Consider the following 19,838-nt stretch of genomic DNA (forward strand, 5'->3'; position numbering starts at 1 on the left):
GGGCTCACAGCTACTATTTGTGAGCTCCTCCCAAAGTAAAAGTTATATGGTTGATGATAATATATTCTTCATTATATAGTTTCCTTATTAAGATAAGCACCTGAAAATTAATATTTCTGTACGAGATAGCTCAACTGGCCAGGCTCCATGCTTTGCATGCAGAAGGCCTGGATTCATTACCTGATACCACATAATTCCCTGCACACCTTCAGGAATGACCCCTGATCCCGGAGCTGTTAGCACTGAGCACTGCTGAGTGTGACTAAACAATCAATGCCAAAGGAAAATCATTATTTCCATTTTGTTTGTTTTACTGGGAGTGGGGGGAGGGACGGGACTCAGGACTTATTCCTGGTTCTGCACTCAGGGATCATTCCTGGTGGGCTTGAGGGACCATACAGGGTCCTCGGGATTGAAGCCCGGGTCAGCTGTGTGCAAGGCAAGCACCCTACCTGCTGTACTATCGTCTCCAGCCCTGATAATTATTATTTCTGTTTTATGTGCTTAAGTATTCTAAAATGGAAAACAAAAATTCTAATTTTCCCTCAGTGACTTAAATCATGTGATAATGTAGAACTCTAATACTGAGATATTTTTAGGTATTATGTAAGTTTTATATATTCTGTGGGTAATCTGCTAGTTCCTAGTATCAAAAATATGTTGCTTATGTTTTTACAGTTTGGATTTCCTAATGTAATGTTCTCTTTTTAGTAAAGGTGGACAAGTTCTATTATTCAAGAGAAGATGACTTTGAACAGTTTTGAAGGACCTAAAACTTGTGTGCCTGCAGACATCAATAAGGATGAAGAATTTATAGAAGAGTTTAATAGATTAAAAACTTTTGCTAATTTTCCAAGTAGTAGTCCCGTTTCAGCATCAACTTTAGCACGAGCTGGTTTTCTCTATACTGGTGAAGGAGACTGTGTGCGGTGCTTTAGCTGTCATACAGCAGTAGATAGATGGCAATATGGAGACTCAGCAGTTGGAAGGCACCGGAAAGTATCCCCAAGTTGCAGATTTATTAATGGCTTTAATGCTGCACAACCTACAAATTCTGGTGTCCAAAGTGGTCAGTACAAAGCTGAAAACTGTCTGGGAAACAGAAATCATCTATCCTTAGACAGGCCATCTGAGACACATGCAGAATACCTTTTGAGAACTGGGCAAGTTGTAGATCTCTCAGATGCCATGTACCCAAGGAACCCTTCTATGCGTAGTGAAGAAGCTAGATTAAAATCATTCCAGAACTGGCCAGAATATGTCCACTTAACTCCAAGAGAGTTAGCTAGTGCTGGACTCTACTATACAGGTATTGGTGATCAAGTGCAGTGCTTTTGCTGTGGTGGAAAACTGAAAAATTGGGAACCTTGTGATCGTGCATGGTCAGAACACAGGCGGCATTTCCCTAATTGCTTCTTTGTTTTGGGCCGGAATGTTAACAGTCGAAATGAATCTGATGTTGCAAGTTCTGATAGAAATTTCTCAAATTCAACAAATTCTCCAAGAAGTCCAGCTATGGCAGATTATGAAGCACGAATCACTACTTTTGGGACATGGATGTACTCTGTTAACAAGGAGCAACTTGCAAGAGCTGGATTTTATGCTTTAGGTAAACTATTATAAAAACAAGCTAATTATGGCCAGAGTGGTAGTACATTGGGTAGGATGCTTGCCTTCTGCAGAGCGGACCTGGAATCAATCCCTCACATACATATGGTCCCCTGAGTTCCACTAGGAGTGATCTCTGAACACAGATCCAGGAATAAACCCTCATCACTGCCAGGTGTGGCCCAAAAAACAAGGCAAAAAACAAGCTAACTTTTCGAACAGCTTTTAAAAAGTTTCACTCTTAAATTAACTTTCCACAGTGCTTAAAAAGTAAATAGATACCTTTAGCCTCCTGTACTAGTAGATATTTAGATATAAACTGACATGATTGCACCATTATTATTCTATGGGTTTTTATGTTTAGTCTCTGCTGTAACCACTGAATTCATGTGAAAAAGACTACCATAGTTTGAGTAATGACCATCTTCATGTAATTGACTTTTGAAGATAGGTGGCATGCAAATGATGAAAGATATCCCTGAAGAATAGGTTTGATAGTAATATTAATTTAAGCTACTATGTGCCTTTTCTACATATCATAACAACCATGCAAACTTTATATCAGAGAGTTTAGTTTGGCAGATATTAAAATTGATAACTACCTTTTGCACATAGACCATGTATTTGAAAGTTGCCCTGTATTGTATCTTATTTGAAATGAATGCTTTTCTAATGAACTGCAGTAGAAAGGTCAAGAAGGCATAGTGGAGGGGCCGGAACAATAGCATAATGGGTAGGATGTTTGCCTTGCATGCAGCTGACCCGGGTTCGATCCCTGGCATCCCATATGGTCCCCCAAGCACCACCAGGAGTAATTCCTGAGTGCAAAGCCAGGAGTAACCACTGAGCATTGCCGGGTGTGACCCAAAAAGCAAAAAAAAAAAAAAAAAAGAAGGCATAGTGGCATGATGGTTTCCAGGGTTAGTCAGAAAAACTTACCATTATGTAACTGATCCATTTACTCTAAGATGGAATAGTTCTGAAATACAAAATATTGGTTATTTCAATATTTGGTTATGAAGGTTGGTTGATTTAATGTTGTGTAGTTATAACCTTAGACTTAGCTTATAATTTTAGTATGCTGAACTTTATTGTTAAAGCTTCATAATATGAAAAAATTTAAGTGTGATGATGGCCCTAAATAACATGTTTAAAAAGAAAAGAACAGTTGTCATTTTTCACGTGAAAATGAGTATGATTTTGTCTTTTGTAAAAAACCTCAAATTCATTCAATGAATTTAGTATGTATTTTCTTTCCAAATGATCAAATGTATTATTTATATGTGAAACGTGATTTTCATGTCATTTGGGATTATCTTTGATTTTATGATGGGTATAAGCTTCTAATTGAATGAAAACGTTGTGTTTTTCCTTGTATGTACATTTTCTTAGGTGAAGGTGATAAAGTACAGTGTTTTCACTGTGGAGGAGGGCTAACTGATTGGAAGCCTAGTGAAGACCCTTGGGAACAACATGCAAAATGGTATCCAGGGTAAGGTATTTAATTTTAATCAGGAAAAGGCAAGTTGGACAATTTGCAGTGAAGAGACCTGAATAACTTTTCACCTCAACTATTTTTGCTTTTACCATGACTGGAAGTTCGCACCAGGTCTATAAAAATGGGGTCACCTACTTTATAGGGGAAAAAACATCTAAGCCATCTCTAGTGACCAAAACATTCATTGTTTATCACATCTGTGACATTCACATCATTCCATTTCTTTTTTCTTCTTCTTTTTTTTTTTTTTTTTTTTTGGTTTTGAGATCACACTGAGTGGTGCTCAGTGCTGGACCTATGCTTAGAAGTCACTTCTGATATTGCTAGAGGATCTTGTATAGTGCTGAGAATCAAACCAGGTTAGGCTGCATGCAAGACAGGTTCTTAATTCCTACACTATCTCTCTGCCCCCTCCCCCCCCAGATTATTCCATTTATTTGAATCTGTTTTTGTTGGTATCAGGGATAGAACCCAGGGCCTCCCTCACATATGCAAGGTAAGTGATCTACATACAGATGAGCTACATCCTTAGCCCAGATTATTGCATTTTAGAATGCCAAATTAGGAATTTATACTTTTGTTAGAAGTACTTTTTTTCGGGGTTGGAGAGGTAGTACAGCAGTTAGGATGCTTGCCTTGTATGCAGCTGACAGTGGTTCTGTCCCCAGCATCCCATATGGTCCCTTGAGCCCTGCTAGGAGTAATTTTGGGTGCAGAATCAGGAGTAACCCCTAAGCACCACCAGGTGTGGCCCAGAAACAAAAAAAATTAAGAAAATACTCTCTTTCATAATGGACACAAGGAGCCCATGTTGCCTAGGAATCTCTTATAAGAATTCATTGTAAAAAAAAAGAATTGATTGCACCCCTTGCCAAATACTACTGTATATTATTGTTTAGAAGACACACAGTTGTTCATATTTTCCAGTTTCTGAAATCAGGACACATCTGGTAGAGAGCCATAATTAGCATTGGTGATAGAAAATATTCAAGTTTCTTATAATTAATGATCTCTTTGGATGATGATAGTACTCTAAATGTTTCTTTGCTATCATCCTTAAAATAAAGTATACAGGGGTCAGAGAGATGGTAGAGGGGTAAGATCTATCCTTTGCATTCAGCTGACCCAGATTTGATACCTCACACCACATATAACTTCCCTGTGCACTTCTAGAAGCAATCCCTTAGCACAGCTGGGTGTGATACAACCTCCCAAAAGGATAAAATATACATAATATGGATTGTGTACACATATTACATAATATAATGTATGCAAGTGATGTATTAATGTTTGGGTTACAAAGTAATATAGCTTAAAACCTAAGTGATCATTGGAAAACAAGATGTAACTTTAAATTACCTTTAAAGGACTTACTTAGATAACGAAGTATTCCTCTAAAATACACAATTTGTGGGGCTAGAGAGAGTTCAGCAGGGAAGGCACTTGCCTTGCATGCAGCCAACCCAAGTGCGATACCTTGGCACCCCTTATGATCCCTGGAGCCCACCAGGTGTCAGTTCTGAGCACAGCCAAGTGTGGACCAAAAACAAAAGTGTTCATCACAGAATCTCAATCAATAAAATATTTTTAATAAAATGTACAGTTTGGACCTCATGGTGTTTCACTAATAAAAATTAAAAAATAAAAAAAAAATGTACAGTTTGGGGCCTGGAGAGATAATACAGTGAATAAGGCCCTTGGCTTGCATGCAGCCAACTCAGGTTTGATTTTGCCACCATATATTGCCCTCTGAGCACTGCCAGATATGGCCCCTAAACAAAAATAATAATAAATGTTTGACTTACTAATTAAGTAAAACTTGGGAAAGTTACTATTTAAATGTCTTTAAATATCAAAGCGATAATATAATTTAAGAAGTTGAAGATTCTCAGGGCTGGAGCAATAGTGCAGCAGGGCTTTTGCCTTGTACATGGCTGATCTGGGTTTGATTCCCAGAATGCCATATGGTTCCCTGACCCTTCCAGGAGTTAACCCTGAGTGCAGAGTCAGGCATAAGGCCTGAGCACTGCCTAGTGTGGATCAAAATCAAACAAAATTTTTGTTACTTTATGTTCCCCAGATGAATGCAATCGGGAGGGATACTGGGATCCGTGATGGTGGAAAATGGGCACTGGTGGAGGGATGGTTACTTGATCATTGTATAATTGAAACCCAAGCACAAAAATTTGTAAGTCTACAACTGTACTTCATGGTGTTTCACTAATAAAAAAATTTAAAATTTTTTTTTAATTCTCATTGATGCTTTTGGCTTTTAGGGTCACACCCAGAGATGCTCAGGGGTTACTCCTGGCTCTGCACTCAGGAATTACTCCTGGCATTTTTTTGTGGGACCGTATGTAATGCTGGAGATCGAGCTTGGGTCAACTGCCTGCAAGGCAATCTCCCAACCCTCTATATTATCACTCCAGCCCCTCATTGATCTTTTTATTCTAATACTAGCATAAATTGAATAATGAAGGAAACTTAATCTTTTAGGAAACATTTGGAACATACCTGCCAGTTCTTGCTGGCTATTTCTGGCTCTGCATTCAGGTGTGACCCCTGGCAATAATCCAGGGACTAAATATGGTTCTGGGGGATTTGAAGTAGGGTTGTGGCTGCTGAAGCCATATGCAGTTACCTTACTTCCTTTAAAGTAAGTTCCTTGCCTCCTTTACTCTATTTCAGGCCAAGGATTCCTAATATTTTTTAACTTTGGAAATAACAATTGAATAGGAAATTGGCGTTTTAATATATAAATCCTTAGAAATAGCAAAAAGTTAATGGAATTAAGCGATGAAGATTATATCTTTTACCTCTGGATGCAGATTATTTTATTTAGGAGACTAGAAAGAGGGACTGGAGAGATAATAGAGAGGTATATACGGGTTTGATTCTTGACATTCCATCAAATACTGCAAGGAGTAATTTCTGAGTATGTAGAGCCAGGAGTAAGCCCAGAGCATCACTAGGTGTGCCCCAAAACAGAGAGAGAGTGGGGGGAGGAAGAGGAGGAAAGGCAGGAAAATTCCCAGATTGTGAGAGAGGTTTTTGTTTTCATTTTGGAATTTTTTTTGAAAGTAGATAAGTTTATTGGAAAATAGAAGAGAAAAGAAAGGGAGCTCCCCAAGTGGGTAGGAACTTAGTATAGGACTAAATTGAGTGGTTTTCATAAACAGGATTCCTGAAGATTATATCTTTAACTTTATCAGCTAATAAACTTAACGTTTTGTCTTTAGGTGTAAATACCTGTTGGAGGAGAAAGGACAGGAATATATAAACAATATTCATTTAACCCATTCACTTGAGGAGTCTCTGGTAAGTCTTGTATTGTCTACATGCATTTTCAAATGTTATTTATTCATAGTATAGTATGTTGTTTTTTAGACTGGTGTGTGTATACTTGAGTGACTTGACTGTGGTGTGTGAGTATGTGTCCACAGTATTGTTTATATTGTTTGTGGGGACATACTTGGTGGTAACTGGGGGGATACTACCTCCTTGGTGCTTGGTGGTCATTCCCAGCATGTTTGGGTGGACCATATCGTAACAGGGATTAGAACCTAGGGCTCCTGCATGCAAAGTATGTGCTCCAGTCCTTTTAGTTGTCTGCTGGTGCCATCATATTTGAAATTTATAATGTGTACTGAGCTGTAAAGGGTGAAGACCTGTTACCAACCTGAAGCAAATTTGTGAAAGGTGGAACAGAACTGATATGCGTATCACTGTGGACAAAATTCGGCTTGAAGAACTAAACTTCGTAATCTCTTGCCTTCTACAATGATACTTTTTATAATTATTTTGTATTGATAAAGTAGTTTTAAACTTTTTGCAGGTAATAGTGTAAATCTTACTATAAGTTATTAGTGTGAACTGGGCTGATTAAGACATAGTTTTCAGGTGGCTAGAAAATGGGAGCCCAACATTGCTGTTATAGCAGTGAACTACTATTTCTATAAAGTAGTTTAATATCCTTGAACTCCAGCCCCTGTATGTGAAGTAAATGGATTTAGGTTGGATGATCTTTGAACTTCCTTCTAGCTTAATTAGACTCTGCTTTTTATGCATATTCATATGTTGAATTGGAATAGATATTGATGAATATCAATTTTCAGATGGAGGTAATTGCCTCCAAAAAGAATTCTAACTGGTAATTTATTTTTCTATTTTAGGCAAGAACTGCTGAAAACATTCCTTCACTAACTAAAAGAACTGGTAAATACTCTTATTAAAATTAATACAATCACTGACAATGTATTAAAGTAATTTATAGGATGCAAAAGTAAACTTGCTTTTTTCTTTTTGGTTTTTGGGCCACAACTGGTTGTGCTCAGATTACTACTGGCTCTGTCTGCACTCAGGAATTACTCCTGGCAGTGCTTGGTGGACTATATGGAATGCTAGAGATCAAACTCAGGTCAGCCATGTGCAAAGCAAGCATCCTGCCTGCTGTAGTATCCCACTGGTCCCAGTAAACTTATCTTTCAAGGTCAATTTATATTTGCTATAAATTTAAGAATTTCAGGAAGTATTTATACAATCAAGTTGGATACTATCACCTTCTAGAGAGGTTGAGTTTCTTTTTTAATCACAAAGGTTATTTACTTTGGGGGGACATCTTGAGGTACCAGAAAGTGGACAGAAAGATAATAACAAATATATTGGCATCACCACATTTCAGGTGACAAAACCATCAAGGAGATTACATGACATGCCTGTAGTTAAATTATAAATCACTTGGGCTAGAGCAATAGCATAGCGGGTAGGGCATTTGCCTTGCATGCGGCCAACACGGGTTCGATTCCCAGCATCCCATATGGTCCCCTGAGCACCACCAGGAGTAATTCCTGAGTGCAGAGCCAGGAGTAACCCCTGTGCATCACCAGGTGTGACCCAAAAAGCCAATAAATAAATAAATAAATAAAATCTTAAAAAAAAATTATAAATCATTTGTGTAAGTAGAACTGTAAAGCAGGTCCTCTGAACCCTTTATCACACTACAGATCTCATTCTTTACTTAAACATTGTGTACTTCAAAAACAGTAGAAAGTTTAATTTGTAATAAATCTGGTTATTTTCCCATACCTAGCATCTTCTATTTAGTATTTTAAGTATTAAAAGGCAGTTGAATATGTATATAGTTATATAGATATATATTGATATATATCTTAAGTTCCTTCTCGGCTTGAGGAGAGCCATTTTGATATTTCTTTTAGTGAAGCAAGATAGCTTTTACTGAATGAAACTTGTTTAGAAAGATCTGAGAGGAAAGAGGGGAAGTGTGTTCAAGAGAGAACACAACCGTCTCCAGAGTGAAAATAAGGAAAGAAATATAAAGACAAGTAAGCAAGTGATACATGTTCAAAGAAGAAAATGTGCTTGAAGAGCAAGCCCATTTTGATATTTCTTGATAGAAATTTTGTATTGGACATAAATACAACTTAGATATCATTTATTATAGCACATATTTTTAAAATTACAAAAACGTGTTTTATGACAATTCTTTTGGGGGAAACAGCCAGCAGTGCTTGGGAGCTGCCCCCAGCTTGATTCTTAGGAACCTTGCAGTGCCAGAGATCCAGCCAGAGCCTTTCATGTGCGAAGTGTATGCATTAGCCCTTTGAGCTATCTCCCCAGCCCATTAAGTCTTTTTTTTTATGAGAATGCCTTGTCTCTGCTTTTGGTTTATGGCAAATTTGAGATAGCTGCAGGATATCCAAGATAGATATTATAACCTGAACTCATTAAATGAGAATAAAATTGTGTAAAGTGTCTAAAGAGATCGTTAAATAAATGTTCAATGAGGGAATGAAAGGAAACCATCAGTGTCTAATTAGATAGGCAGGAGCCATAAAAGCTACCCCAAAAAAACCTCCAATAGAACAAGAAAAAGGTTACTCCCTAGATATTTTCACCTACAGATCTCACAAACAGCTCAAAAACTACTCAGATTTGGGAGAAGGAGATAGAACAGCAGCTAAGGTACTTGCCTTACATGTAGCCAACCTGGGTTTGATCCCTGGCAACCTATATGGTGCCCCAAGTACCATCATGAGTGATTCCTGAGTGCAGAGCCTGAAGAAACCCCTGAGCATCTCCAGATGTGGCCCAATAAACAAATAAATAAATAAGAACAACTACTCATACTTCGTCCAGTCACGCTGTCAAATCACCTGGTAATTTTGAGTCATGCTAACCTCTTTGCGCTCCGTAATCCCAGTACATTTAATTAATTGTCATATTTGGTGATCAGTTCCTCTTTTTAAGTATTATTAGGGAAGTTGAGTACACGCATAGTACTTAAGATTTAACTCCTAGCTCTGCACAGGAATCATTCCTGGTAGTGCGTAGGTGGCCAAATGTGGTGTAGCAGGTTGAACCCGGGTTGGCTACATGAAATACAAGCACTCTACCCACAGCACTCTCTGGCCCTAGTTACACCTCTTAAAATGCTGTCTAGAATATACTGACTAGACTCTTATTTCTCATCTGAACTATTATAGTCTCCTAACTGGTCTTTTGACAGCGGCGGCTGCTGCTTACACCGTCTTCCCTCCTTCCCTTTCTTCCTCATTTGCTTTTGGACCATACCTGCTGGTGGTGAGAGTTCACCCCTGGCTCTGAGCTCAGGGATCACTCCTGACAGGCTCAGGTGACCATATGGGGTTCCAGGGATAGAATCTGGGTCAGCCACGTGCAAGGAAAACACCCTACCCACTGTACTATCTTTCGAGCACCCAGAATTTTTTTACCAAGCAAATTTATTTTTCCTTCCAGTGCTGGGGATTAAGTTTTGGACTTCATAAATATTTGCACGGCAAGTACTTTCCTACTAAGCAATATTATCAACCCAATCAAACACAAATATTTCTTTTCTTTTTTTGTTTTGTTCTAATTTGTTTTGGAGCCACAGCCAGTAGTACTTGGGGGACCATGTCGTTCCAAAGAACAAACCCAGCCTAGCACATGTAGAACTCTAGCCCACTGAACTCTCTGGACCTCAAATACAAATCTTTGTGATTTTTGTCAAATACAAGTTTTAGTATACTTTCTATTTAGACCATGTCTCTTGTTACTTACCTATATCTTAAATACTTATAGGCTAAATAATACATACTTACCTATATCTTATGTACTTTCCTACATTTTGCTTCTTTTTTTTAATTTTCAATTTTATTGAATCACCATGAGAAAGTTACAGACTTTCATGTTTGGGTTACAATCACACAATGATCAAACACCCATCCCTCCACCAGTGCACATTCCCCACCACCAATCACATTTTGTTTCTTATAGTAAAATTCCTATGTCATCCTTTTCAACATCCTGTTTTACTTAGCTTTTACTTTAATTTTTAGGTGGGCTACCCAGCAGTGCTCAGGAACTACTCTCAGCTCAGTGCTCAAGGGTCATTGTTGGCAATACTCAAGGAGCCACATGCCAGGAATCAAACCGAGCCTTCTACATGTAAAGCATGTGCTCCAATCCATTGTGCTATCTCTCAGGCCCTTATTTTTTACTCTGCTAACCTTACTTTCTCTTTGTGGACCTGTACCTACCTCTGCCAATCTCTTAAATCATTTATAGGGTGTCAGAGAGAGTACAGGGGATAAGGCTCTTGCCTTGCATGAGGCCAACCCAGGTTTGATCCCTTGTACCATATACAGTCTCCCAGATACCTCCAGCAGTGATCCCTGAGCACAAAGCCATGAGTAAGCCCTGAACACCAGCAGGTATGACCCCCAAACATTTATAGGTCCTTATCTGACCCCCAAAACTTTTATAGGATAATGTAATGGATTGGAGGATCTTGGGCACTTTGGTGCTGGTGAGGCACAAGGTAACTGTGTACATCAAAACCATAAATCAGGGCCAGAGTGATAGTACACTTAACTTCATGCAGCTATCCACGTTCAATCCCTGCATCCCTTCTGGTCTCCCAAGCCCACGAGGAGTGATCTGTGAGCACAGAACTAGTAGTGTGCTCTGAGCATTACTGACTGTGGCCAAACAACCCATGAACATTTAATACTATTGTAAATATGTGACTTGAGCTATAATAAAAAATTATTTATTAAGGTGTAATATACAATAAGGTATATTAAATATATGTATTCTTTTCACACATTAGCTCTTTAAACCTTTACATATTCTTGAGAACTGTGACTTTAAGCAAATATTACAAAATCAGTATAAATAAACAGATTAATTATACAAACAAAAGTTAAGTTCCTATGGAATATTTCTGATCACAAACACATCATCACATTTTTTTGTATGTATGTTTTTGGTCCACACTCGACAGTGCTCAAGGGTGACTCCTGGTTCTGCACTAAAGAATTGCATCTGGTGGTGCTTGCTGTGTGCATGGCAAGTGCCCTACCTGTTGTGCTCTCTCTCTGGACCCATATCACCTTTTTTAAAGACACAAAGCACTTCTGATATTAAACATTGTATTCATTCACCTGTTTTCCAGCTGTATTCTAATTCAGATGCTTGGGTGGCCAGAGCTTCTCAGGACGTATCTCTCCTCTCTTCTCCACTCTTCCCGTCCTTTCTTCCCCTCTTCTCTGTTCCCCTTTCCCTTTCTTCCCGCTCCTTCTCACCCCACTCTTTCTCTTGTGACTCCTAACCTTCCCATCTCTCTTCCCCTTCCCTCTGCCCATTTCTGTCTCACTCTTTCTCAAACTGGGCTAATATAGACATGCTTACAAGCTTCTTGTGCTTATCTTTTGGATGTGGGAAGAAATTGGAGTACCTTAATAAAAGCACTCACTGTGTAGGGTGCTTGCCTTGCAGGTAGCTGACTTAGCTTCAATCTTTGGCATCCCATCTGGTCTCCCAAGCCTGCCAGGAGTGATCCTTAAACACAGACTCAGGAGTTAGCCCTGAACACCAATGTGTGTGGTCCAAAAACAAACAAACAAAAAACACTCACCCATGAGAACACGCAAACTCTCCATAGACAGTTCTGGCTGGATCATCAATGTTATAATAAAACAATGTTGAATGAAACAGTGCTATCAAAGGTATAGCTACGGCCCATATCACAGTACAGAGCATTACCAGGGCAAGGGATGTAGAGCACTTGGCTGTTTTTTGTGAAACCCTAGGTTTGATCCCTGGCACCATAAAAAAGAGAACAGTTCCACCATCCAAATGTCTGATCAACCCTTTCCTAATATCCATCTCAAGTTATATTGACTTCTATTACCATAGATTATATACATACATCTTCCCCATTATGGTGACATTTTTGCTATCTATGAGAATTTTCTTTTGTCTGTGGCAGTCTTTTTTTCCTTGCTGTATGTTTTAGTCAATATAATTTACTTACTCATCTGATGAATGTAAGAAGTTTTTTTTCAGCTTGAGACTCATAAATAATGTTGTGATTATTCTTACTTTTTTTTTGGTTTTTTTGGTCACACCCAGCGATGCACACGGGTTACTCCTGGCTCATGCACTCAGGAATCACTCCTAGCGCTGCTTGGGGAACCATATGGGATGCTGGGAATCGAACCTGGGTCGGCCGCATGCAAGGCAAATGCCCTACCTGCTGTGCTATTGCTCCAGCCCCGATTATTCTTATTTTATTGCACTTGTTTTAGTGCTTTTTGAGGAGCTACACACAGCAGTGTTGGGAACTATTCTTGGATTAGTGCTCTGGGTGCTTCCAGTGGTGCACAGGGGACTATGTGGTACCAGAGATGCAAACCTGGGATTCCAAAATATGCACTCAGCCTATTGAGCTGTCTCTCTAGCTAGCCCTTATGCATAAATTTAAAAAAATTATTAAGACACCATGATTTATAAAGTTTTTTATAGTAGAGTTGTTTGAGGTATACAATGTTCAACACCAGTCCCACTATCAGTGTCCCCTTCCCTCTACCAGTGTTCCCAGGTTCCCTGCCAACTCCCAGCCTGCCTCTTTGGCAGTCATATAACAAATTTATGTCATATTACTTGTACCAAAAAAGTTAAAGAAATGGCAAATGGAATTATCAGAAAATAAATCCACAAAATTCAATTGATACAATGATTGATTGCTATTTCATTTTTAGCCTATGTAAATAAATTCAAATCAGCTACAGTATTACTGTATCACTGTCATCCTGTTGTTCATCAATTTCCTTGAGTAGGCACCAGTAACATCTCCTTCGTCCTAGCCCTGAGATTTTAGAAAGTGCCACATTCGAGGCTCTTTCAGGGTCAGGAGAATGAGACCCATCATTGTTACTGGTTTTTGGCATATTGAATACGCCATGGGGAGTTTGCCAGACTCTGCTGTGCGGGCAGGATACTTTCGGTAGCCTGCCAGGTTCTCCAGAGTGAGAACTAGATAATATGTTGCGCAGCCTTGTTCCCATCCCAAGCCCCTACATCCCATATTTGTGATGTTCCCATCCCAAGCCCCTACAGTATACTGCCTATTCTCATTTACATAACAAAGTTTTTTATTCTGGCATCTAAAGTATATGTATTCAAATTTTTTTTCTTTTTGGATCATACCCAGCAATGCCAAAGGGGTTACTCCTGGCTCATGCACTTAGGAATTACTTGGGGGACCATATGGGATGCTGGGAATTGAACCTGAATTGGCTGCGTGCAAGGCAAATGCCCTACCTACTGGACTATCACTCTAGCCCCTATGTATTCAATTTTCATTTTGTACTTGAATCTTATGTATAAATTTTTGATAAACAAGAATTAAATGGATGAGTAAGAAAGTTTAAATCTGGGAACCAAAGTGATAATACAGTGGGTTGGGCACTTGCCTTGCACACGGCTGACCCAGTTTTGCTCCCCAGCACTGCTTATTGTTCCCAGAGCCCTGCCAGGAATGAACTCTTAGTGCAGAGCCAGATATAAGCCTGATCACCACGGATGTGTTCCCACCCCAAAATGGAAAAAGTTTAAGTCTTTTTTTTTTTTTGGCACCTCCTTATATAACATAGATTCTTGGTTTATCATTAAAAGTCATTTTCTATTTGCTTTCTTTTTTTTCAATTTTGGGGTCACATGTGTGGGTGCTCAGGAAGCTATGTGGGTGCCAGTGCAGTATCAAAGACCAGTCCAAAATGAGCTACCTCCAGCTCCTTTTATTTGCTTTCTTGCCTTATCTAATTCTGCCCTATAAGTCCAAGAGATATGAAATTATCACATTCAAAGTTACAGAATGGAACCTCTCCATATTTCCCAAGGTTTTTCAGAACTACTGCTATGAGTTAGTAAAGCTATCCACTCTTTAAGTACCTTGAATTGATTGCTAATGAATCCAGCTTTTTGTAAAAGATTGATTTTTTTTTAGTACTTCACCTTTTTCTTAACTGTTTACCTTGCTTTTTTTTTTTTTTGCTTTTTGGGTCTCACCAAGCGATACACAGGGATTACTCCTGGCTTTTCACTCAGGAATTACTCTTGGTGGTGCTGTGGGACCATATGGGATGCCGAGGATTGAACCTGGGTTGGTCGCATGCAAGGCAAACGCCCTATCCGCTGTGCTATCACTCCGGCCCCTACCTTGCTTCTTAATAGTCTTAAAGTGCTAAACTAGTGCTACAAAGTACATGTTGTCTTTTCAATTAATTTTAAGCTTTTCAGAGTTATCTTTTTTAATTTTTATTTAGCACAGCGGGTAGGGCGTCTGCCTTGCATGCAGCCAACATGGCCGACCCGAGTTCGATTCCTCCGCCCCTCTCGGAGAGCCCGGCAAGCTACCGAGAGTATTCAATATGCCAGACACAGTAACAACAAAGTCTCCAATGGAGACATTACTGGGCCCGCTCGAGCAAATCGATGATCAACGGGAGGGCCTTTACTTTACTTTTACTTAAGATATTTCACAACATTTGATTACATTTAATATTCAAACACCAATCCCACCACCATTACACCATATTTGGGATGTTCCCATCCCAAACCCCAATCCCCGTCTCAAAGCACAACCGAAATAATATATTTTGTATTCTTTGTTATGAAAAACTGCTGAAAATACTACAAAAAAGTCTCCATAAAGAAAACAGTGTGAAGATTGTTCTATTTTGGCAGGGGCCATTAAGACCTTCTTTAGGTTATCACTAACATGGTGTTAAAGGTTGAGTGATGTGAACTTTCGTGTATATATATATATATATATATATGTCTGAAAATATATACATGTGCATGTGTGTATATATATATATTTCCCTCAGAGTTATCTTTTAATGCCTAAATATTTCAAAAATCTTCCCAGGTTAGCTCTTGGCTGACTTTTTTTGTTTGGTTTTGTTTGCTGTTTAAATATGGTTGCTGTTGGGATGATACTGAAAATACTTGTCTAAGCTCTATGTTCTTTTCCATTACCAATTTTCATTTCAGATGATACTGTCTTCCATAATCCCATGGTACAGGAAGCCATACGAATGGGATTTCATTTCAATGACATTAAGAAAATAATGGAGAAAAAAATTCAGACATCTGGGAACAACTATAAATCACTTGAGATATTGGTTGCAGATCTAGTGAGTGCTCAGAAAGAAAATGTACAGGAGGAATCAAGTCAGACTTCCTTGCAAAAAGGTATAGATGGCTATTTTTTTAAGTTTCTGGACTATACCCAACAGTGGTCAGGCATCATTCATAGTGGGCTCTGGGGACCATATGTGGCACTAGAGATTGAACCTGCAAGAGCCATATACTAGGCAAGTGCCCTACCTGCTATACTGTCATTCTCGACCCACAGTTGTCTGTTTTTAATAAGCAAGAAATTGGGGCCACAGAGATAGTACAGCAAGACAAGCCCCACCAGGAGTGATCCCTGAGGACAGAGCTAGGAATATGCCATGGCATCACCATGTGGCACGAAAGCAAAAACCAAAAAATGCAATAAATACCTACTAGCACTTTTTTTCATTTCCCTCTTAGAGCCCCCTTGTATACTGCTTATTTTTTTACTTTTATTATAAAAACTGGGCTGGAATGATAGCACAGCGTGTAGGGCATTTGCCTTGCACACAGCCAACATGGCTGACCCGAGTTCGATTCCTCCGCCCCTCTCGGAGAGCCTGGCAAGCTACCGAGAGTAGCTCGCCCGTACGGCAAAGCCTGGCAAGCTACCCATGACGTATTTGATATGCCAAACACAGTAACAAGTCTCACAATGTTACTGGGCCTGCTCGAGCAAAATCGATGAACAACGGGAGGACTGTGACCTGTGACAGTAATTATAAAAACTCAAAAAAATATTTAAAATTAGTTGGAATGGTATAAGAAATTATCCGGTGTCTATCATCCAGCTTAATAATTAATACATTTTCTAGTCTTTCATATTTCCCTCATTTTTTCCTTTATTTTTTTTTAAATTTGAAAACCCATGTTTGACAATGCCTTAAAAATAGCCTTAGTGGGCTGGAGTGATAGCACAGCCAGTAGGGCATTTGCCTTGCATGAGGCAAACCCGGGTTCGATTCCCAGTATCCCCTGGGCACCGCCTGGGCACCGCCAGGAGTAATTCCTTAGTGCATGAGCCAGGCAGGAGTAACCCCTGTGCATAGCCGGGTGTGACCCAAAAACAAAACAAAACAAAAGCCTTAGTTTTAACCTTATAGGTTAGACTTCTAGGATAGCTATAACACAGTACTGCACCAAGTAAAGAACAGCATTTATTTATTGCAGTTTAGGAAACTGGGAAGTCTTAAGATCAAGATGCAAGCTGATTTGGTTCCTGATAAGGACTCTCTTGTAGACTTATAAACATAACTGACTTCATATGATCAAGAGAAAACGCAGTGCGCACGCACACACACACACACACACACACACACACACACACACACACACATGGATTTCTCTTACTCTTTCTTGGGGTGGTGGGTTTGGGAAGCTACTTCCTGCACTTCTTAGGGGTCATTCCTGGCCATGATTGGGCACCATATGGTGGTCAGGTTTGAACCCAGGGCTCTCCATATGTAAAACACGCACTAAACAATTTAAACTGTCTCTTCACTTTTCATCTTCTTATAAGGACAGTGATCCATCATTGGGCTTTTATCTCCATGACCCCATTTAAACCTAATTACCTCTCAAAGCCTCCATCTTCTTATGTGTAAGGGCTTCAACGTAAGAACATTGGGGAGGTGTGGACATTTAATACATAGCATATTACACTTAACAAAGTAACCATTTTAGGGTCAGAGTAATATAATAGCAGGTAGGGCATTTACCCTGCATGTGGCTTTCCTTCCATGTGCAGGTTCAATCCCTGGCATCCCAAATGGACCCTCAAGTACCACCAGGAGTAATTCCTTAGTAGAGAACGAGTATTAGCCTCTGAATATTGCCGAGTGTGGCCCAAAACCAGAGTAACCATTTGTCATAGTATTTAAAATTCAATTGAGGGGTTGGAGTGAGTACAGGAGGCAGATCTTTTGCCTTACATGCAGCCCATCTGGATTCAATCCCTGACAGCCCATATGGTCCTTTAAGCACTGCTAGCAGCAATTGCAGAGTGCAGAGCTAGGAATGACCCCGGGGCATCGGCAGGTGTGGACCCCCTCCCCCAAAAGTCAGTTGATTTGAATTTACCCTATGATATTCAAATGTTTGAGTAGAATAGAGTTAACATTTGGGGGATGGAGGGAGCAGAGAGAGTAAGGTGGGCGCTGCTCAGGGTTCAAAACCATCAGGGCCCCACACACCACCAGGAGTGATCCCTGGGCTTAAAATCAGGAGTAAGCCCTGAGCACCACTGGGTGTCACTCCAACCTCTAAAAACTATGTTTTTACAGTTGATGTATTCTAATCACAATCTAATATCGTCCACTCATGCATTAATATTTAAAGTGTGAACTTATGCTCTATTTTAGATAAAGAGCAACAACATAAGAAGAACAACAGAAGTAAGCCAGAGAGAGAACTCAAAAGGCTAGTGTACATGCTTTGCATGTGGAAAGCCTGGGTTCAATCCCTGGTACTGCATGTTGCCCTGAGCAGCACTGGGAGTCATGCTCTCCACCCAGCAACTTACTGGAAATGGCCCTGGTTACTGCTAGGTTTGACCCCAAACCACCACCATCCCCCGAAAAAGAAAAGGATGTCAAAACTAACTTCTATCATATTGGTAGATGCCTTAAGTTTTGTAGTTAATGGGACCGGAGTAATAATACAGCAGGTAAGACATTTGCCTTGCATGTGACCAACCTGGGTTCACTCCCCAGAACTTCATGTGGTCCCTTGAGCCTGCGAGGAGTAATCATTGAGTCCTGAGCCAGGAGTGAGTCCTGATCACTGCCAGGTACAACCACAAAACAAAAACCAGTTTTGTAGCTAAATTAGTTCAGATGTAGGGTTTACATTATTTTTCATATGATGTGAACATATAAAAGGGTCGGTCATATTAGTAAATCTTGAGTAGCAGTACAATACTATAATTCATTTATAAGAATATGTAATAATCCAGAGAATAAGCCTGTAAACTCATAAGGAAAAATAAATATGTACAAATATGATCTCCTTGACTGAGGATATGGGTCAGTGGTAAAATGCATGCCTTACAGGCTTGAGACTTGGGTTTAATTCCTAGAACCACAATAAATAAATATATAAATAAATAAATTAAACAACTTCCTTCTTTATGGATGTTATGACCAGAAAGATAAAAAAGTGTAAAGTGCTTACCTTGCATGCAGCCAATCCCAGTTCAATGCCTGGTACCACACAAGGTATCCTGAGCACCACCAGGAGTGACTCTGAGCACAGCGCCAGGAGTAGCCCCTTGGTGTGTGGCACCAAGACAAAAAACAGTAGGATTACAGATATTCTGGTTCTTGTCAGCAACACTGACGTTTAAATTAAAAGATTTCAAACTACATGCAGTTTTTGGTACCTGGACATGGTATTATCGTGATGACTTTCAAAATGACATCATTTGTTATAAAAGATTCAGCAGATGACTTTTCCTAAGGATATATTTATTTCAAACCTACAATATCTATTTTTGTTGGTGATACTAATGTTAACCATTTGACTTGGTCATCTTTCTACTATAGTAGAACATTTCCCTGTATACTAATTATAATTTAAGCTTATTTGACAAAAAGGTGCTAGTTTTTATACCTAATGCTGCTCTCTACAATGGAAGGATTTCTTAGGTTGCTGTTGGAAGAGATGAGGGGAATACTTATGGAATTTCTGTTCTTTATCCAGCAGCTATCCATGGAGTTCTTATTATTGAGACTACAAGCTAGGATGCTATAGGAATGAGGGCTTACCCAAGTGGCAGCTTTCAGAAGCAGGAGTGGAATTCCATCAGTCCACCTCTCCATCGTCTCACTAAATTGATACACAGATTGTTATGGCTATTTTTGCATATTAGAGCTTCTTTATGCTTCTCCTCCTAAACACTGAATTTTTACGATTTACGTAAGATAGAGGATAGACCTAATTGAAGTAAAGTAGGTACAAGTTACTAGGAAAAGCACGTTATTGTTGTTTACTGATTCTTAGATTCAATGCTAGTTTTTTTCTCCAACTGGCTATTTGACAAAGCATGCCCCAGTAATTGTTCTTCTAAAAATAGTGCCAAATCAGTACTTCTTTCTTTGTAAAAATTACATAGTGTGTGCTGAGAATATGGTTTAGCAGCAGAGCACATGCCTTGCATATATAAGGCCTGGGGTTTGATCCCCAGCACCAAGAAATAAGATTATAATTTGACATTGTAATATAAAGCACTTTACTTCTTGTATATATG

General features: G+C 39.3%; 1 protein-coding gene across 2 annotated transcripts in view; it reads left to right on the forward strand.

Annotated features, from left to right (window-relative positions):
* XIAP (X-linked inhibitor of apoptosis) overlaps positions 1-19,838 on the forward strand; it is a 51,628-nt gene that overhangs the window by 24,121 nt on the left and 7,669 nt on the right. Inside the window, exons 2-6 of one of the 2 annotated variants that reach the window (XM_056125716.1) lie at positions 712-1,609; positions 3,001-3,100; positions 6,346-6,424; positions 7,279-7,321; positions 15,467-15,667. In XM_056125716.1, coding sequence (XP_055981691.1) covers positions 745-1,609; positions 3,001-3,100; positions 6,346-6,424; positions 7,279-7,321; positions 15,467-15,667 — 1,288 coding nt within the window. In that variant the 5' untranslated portion in view covers positions 712-744. The remainder of the gene's footprint in view (positions 1-711; positions 1,610-3,000; positions 3,101-6,345; positions 6,425-7,278; positions 7,322-15,466; positions 15,668-19,838) is intronic. The other variant, XM_056125717.1, reaches the window with a different exon arrangement.

This window comes from Sorex fumeus, unplaced genomic scaffold (assembly GCF_029834395.1).
Source record: "Sorex fumeus unplaced genomic scaffold, SorFum_2.1 ptg000058l, whole genome shotgun sequence".
NCBI classification, from domain to species: domain Eukaryota; kingdom Metazoa; phylum Chordata; class Mammalia; order Eulipotyphla; family Soricidae; genus Sorex; species Sorex fumeus.